At 48.7% G+C, this 3,911-nt stretch overlaps 1 protein-coding gene across 2 annotated transcripts in view; it reads right to left on the bottom strand.

The window, feature by feature from the left end:
* LOC109517742 (ubiquitin carboxyl-terminal hydrolase 22-like) overlaps positions 1-3,905 on the bottom strand; it is a 10,977-nt gene extending 7,072 nt beyond the window's left edge. The window contains exons 1-4 of one of the 2 annotated variants that reach the window (XM_019873079.1): positions 3,682-3,905; positions 3,060-3,092; positions 2,126-2,258; positions 1,168-1,281 (exon numbers count right to left, since the gene is read on the bottom strand). In XM_019873079.1, the coding sequence (XP_019728638.1) occupies positions 1,168-1,281; positions 2,126-2,258; positions 3,060-3,092; positions 3,682-3,801 (400 nt within the window). In that variant the 5' untranslated portion in view covers positions 3,802-3,905. The remainder of the gene's footprint in view (positions 1-1,167; positions 1,282-2,125; positions 2,259-3,059; positions 3,093-3,681) is intronic. The other variant, XM_019873080.1, reaches the window with a different exon arrangement.
* Between the last annotated feature and the right edge of the window lie 6 nt (positions 3,906-3,911).

The raw sequence follows: 3,911 nt of genomic DNA, 5'->3' as shown, positions 1-3,911 counted from the left end.
TCCAAATGAATTCCGCAAGGGTCTTAATAGCTATCTAGTTTGAGGAGAGCCAAGTGGCATTTTCACAGAATCAGGGCTCATTTCATTGTGCATCGCTGGACAAAAAAAAAGGTCGAATTAGGAAGAGGCAAGTCGCGATCTTGATTTCCAGGAATCCCGACTCGCGCTCCTACCAAAAGGTAGGCATGTTTGGCAAATGGCCACTTTTTCTGACCGCTGGATTATTTGTTTCAGATTATTGATTGAGTTGTTGTTGTTGTTGTCGTTTGTTTTTTTTTTTAATCATTTTATTGTGTCGGGATTTTATTTTTTGCTTACTTAATAGCTATCTAGTTTGAGGAGAGTCAAGTGGAATTTTCACAGAATCAGGGCTCATTTCAATGTGCATCGCTGGACAAGAAAAAAGGTCGAATTAGGAAGAGGCAAGTCGTGATCTTGATTTCCAGGAATCCCTACTCACGCTCCTGTGGCCGTTTTTTGGAAGACCAAAAGGTGGGCATGTTTGGCAAATGGCCACTTTTTCTGACCGCTGGATTATTTGTTTCAGATTATTGATTGAGTTGTTGTTGTTGTTGTCGTTTGTTTTTTTTTTTAATCATTTTATTGTGTCGGTATTTTATTTTATGCTTAAATGGAAACAAGATTTCATGCAAGTCTAAGGAAAAAATGCTTTTGGGGAAGTAGTGCTTGAAAATGATCTGCGCTCACTTTTTTCTTTTCTCCCCACAGTAGACGGGTACTCGCTCTCAAAAAAATGCTATCAAAGATCCCTGAAGAAAATTTGACAAACTTTATGACAAGGATGCTGGAATTTTAGAACAAGAATGAATTGTTAAAATAGAGCAACAATTGTTGGAGGAAAAAATCATTCATTGATGGCAAGTAAGAAAAATTTGAAATATGACCCCCCCCCCAAAAAAAATGTGTCTATCTGGAAAAGCATGAATGAATGAATGAATAAATAAATAAATAAATAAATTTATTTGAGTGGAAATGTGGATGTTCCTTCCTATTTTCGGAAAAGAATGAGCAATAATGCCACTTTTTGTCCTTTTCATGGCCTGGCCATGTTGGATGACATTTCCTTTTTCTTTTTTGTCTTTCCCCAGTATGATTTTTGGAAGGGGCCAGAGCTCGTGCAAGAGAGAAACCGGCAGGGCTTTCTACCTTGTAATTTCCAGGCTTTCCTCTGTTCCTCTTTGGCAATCTGCTCCATCTCTTTGTCGTAGATGTAGTCTTGACACACAAAACAATAGATTCCGCCGTATAATAAGTCTACAGCTGGAAGCAGGAGGGGCAGGGGGACGGGAGGGAGGGGTGCCATAATTACAACACGGTAACAGACAAGAGGCCTTAGAGCACTCGAGACCACTCTCAGCCTAATATTCCCACTCGGTCGGCTCTTTGCCCATCTCGTGCTCGGGCGCGACAATCGGCGGCGAGAGGACGGAATGGAATCGGCGCCCCCCCCGTCGCTACCCCGCGTTTGCAGCCGCGACCGGTCAGCCTCCTCCGTTCTCAAACGACACCTCGGGCTCCGTTGCTGCGACAACCTATTTTTAGTCGACAGAGGGATCGGTACATTTTGGGCGCTGCCCACGCCGGGAAACGCAGCCGGCGCTTGCTCGCTTGATGTTGCGTTGCACGGCCGTTGCGGTGGAGCGCGCAATGCGGGCAAACGGCACCGACTCACGGATCTAATTGCATTTTCAATATTTAATGATGCGCCGCCGTCAAAATGAAGTCGTTGTTTGCAAAAGCGAAAATGGCTCGGCTCGCTCCGATTTAAACGGCGGGCAGGTGGCAGTCGGAGAGCGGCTCGTGTTCCTCGCGCACGGAATCGCCCCCCGATCAGGATCAAGTCTTTGTGTTGAACCTGGTCTCGCCCGACGCAATGTGAGCGGTCAACAGCGAGATGGGCAAAATCCCAGAGTCCGTGATTGTGACGTGAAATCGCTTCGGCGAGCAGATATTTTTCAAACGGCTCGGGCTTTACCAATTGCGGCTGTTGACTTGCCAATCCTTTCCCCGTTCGGTCAGGGGTCCCGCGTGTGACCATCCCGCTTACGCTGAATCACGACGGCAAGACGAGCAAGCGTGAGATCAAGCCGCTCCCAGTCCTTACCCAGATTGTGCCTCTTGTTTTTGGCGTGCTCGTGGATGTGTTTCTTGGCGAAGCAACCGAAAAAAACGCAGTAGAGACAAGAGTGAAGTCGGTTCAGGTGGGCGCCACACATGTGACAGATGCAGGACTTGGCCTGGGGAAAGGAGACAGAGCAAAGAGACGGGCGGCTTCGTTTGAGGGCCGCCGACAGAAAAACGCAAGGGCGAAAGGCCCGCTTTCAAATTCGTCAACTTCTGGAAACACGCTCAAGTCAGTCAAGAAGGCAAACCGAGATTGTTTGTGTCGTTCGTCAGCTTTCAGCTAAATGTGTTCAGGCAAATCGTTTGGGAGTTTTCCAAGTTTTTGGGGTGGCCGACAGCCCTCTATCCCACAGAATAGGTCCGGCTCTGCACTTAACAGCGGCCGAATCGCCACATTCAGAACCCCCCAAAAAGAACAAACTGGAGTCAGGTGAGCATTTTTCAAAGCGTGACTTGAGGATCATTGGTGTGATGTCTTCATCCATCGGCCATACGACACAAAGTGGAAGAAACTGGTTCCGAACGGAATGACCTCGATTCACGACAGTCAAGTGTGTCATTCTTTTGTATCTTTGAATAATCGAGAAATGTTTGACAGTCCAGCCTCGTTTCGCACTCTGTCCACCTTCACCTTTTTGAACTAGCCTTGCAGCCCGTGTCCAGTGTCTTTTTTAGTAGTAGATATATGTTTTGTCAAAAAATAAGAGATTCGTGAAGATTACTGGTCATGGAAATGAGCCACAGGCACAGGTGTAGGAATGAGAGAGTAAGCAAGCCAGCTCCTGATCAGTTCAACTACCACAAACGAAGGAGAGGAGAGTAAGAGCAAAAAGATGCGTCGGAGGAGGAAAGAGGAGGAGGAGAGTCAGAGCAGAAAGATGCGTCGGAGGAGGAGACGCATCCACTCAACTCACCATCTCTGTCCGTCCCGCATCACCCTGAAGCACCTATTTTATCACAACAAAATACAAATGTGTGACACTCACAAGGCTGGCTGCACAGCACAACCCGAGGCAGATCAACCGACACGAGACAGCGGCAGGGACTAGCCAATTGGCGACATTGAGGCAAAGCGAGCGGCCAGCTGGGGCACATGTCGTGAGCGTTGCGGCACTGTCTGATTTGCATGCGCGAGCAACAAACACAATGGGCTCCATTTGATGTGGTCATGCCCCCCCCCCCTCCCGGCACCGCCCGCCCCAAATCCGTCTAGTGATCCCTGAGTTCGCAGCCTTTTCGGCTGACTGACCTCAACGGCGATGGTCGCCTGAATGAAAAGTGCCGCGTTTTAGCCGCAAAGGGAGCATCGCCGTTGCTGACCGGCGAGCTGGCTAACTCGACCACTACTGGCGACGTTGTGTTTTTGTTGGAGCACGTCCGCTGATTGGTGTGGCGATGCATCATTTTGCACTCGTGCACAGTGCCCCCCTCACCAACCACCAGCGCCACTTTGTGTCACGTTAACTTCACAGTAAATTGCAGACGAGGGCAGCGCAGGCAAACGTCATTTCACTTGTTGTTGGTGTTGTTGTTTACCTTACGTCTCCTGGTTTCGGCAGTGCTACTCCAAACAAAGCATTGGTATATGACGCGGAGGTTTTGCTTCCAATTGTCCACCTTATAACCGTTCACATGGGAGCACCCGGTCGGACTCATGACAGACGAAACATTCGGGTTGGGGTTTGCCGGGTGACAACGTCAAAAAGTCTCCGGGATGATTGGCTTGGGCTAGCCAGCTAGCTTTAGCTCACCCCCACCCCCACTCC

Source organism: Hippocampus comes, unplaced genomic scaffold (genome assembly GCF_001891065.2).
Source record: "Hippocampus comes isolate QL1 unplaced genomic scaffold, H_comes_QL1_v1.1 scaffold522, whole genome shotgun sequence".
NCBI classification, from domain to species: Eukaryota; Metazoa; Chordata; class Actinopteri; order Syngnathiformes; family Syngnathidae; genus Hippocampus; species Hippocampus comes.
Note: the sequence above shows the minus strand (reverse complement) of the source record. Positions and strands in the feature narration are given on the sequence as shown.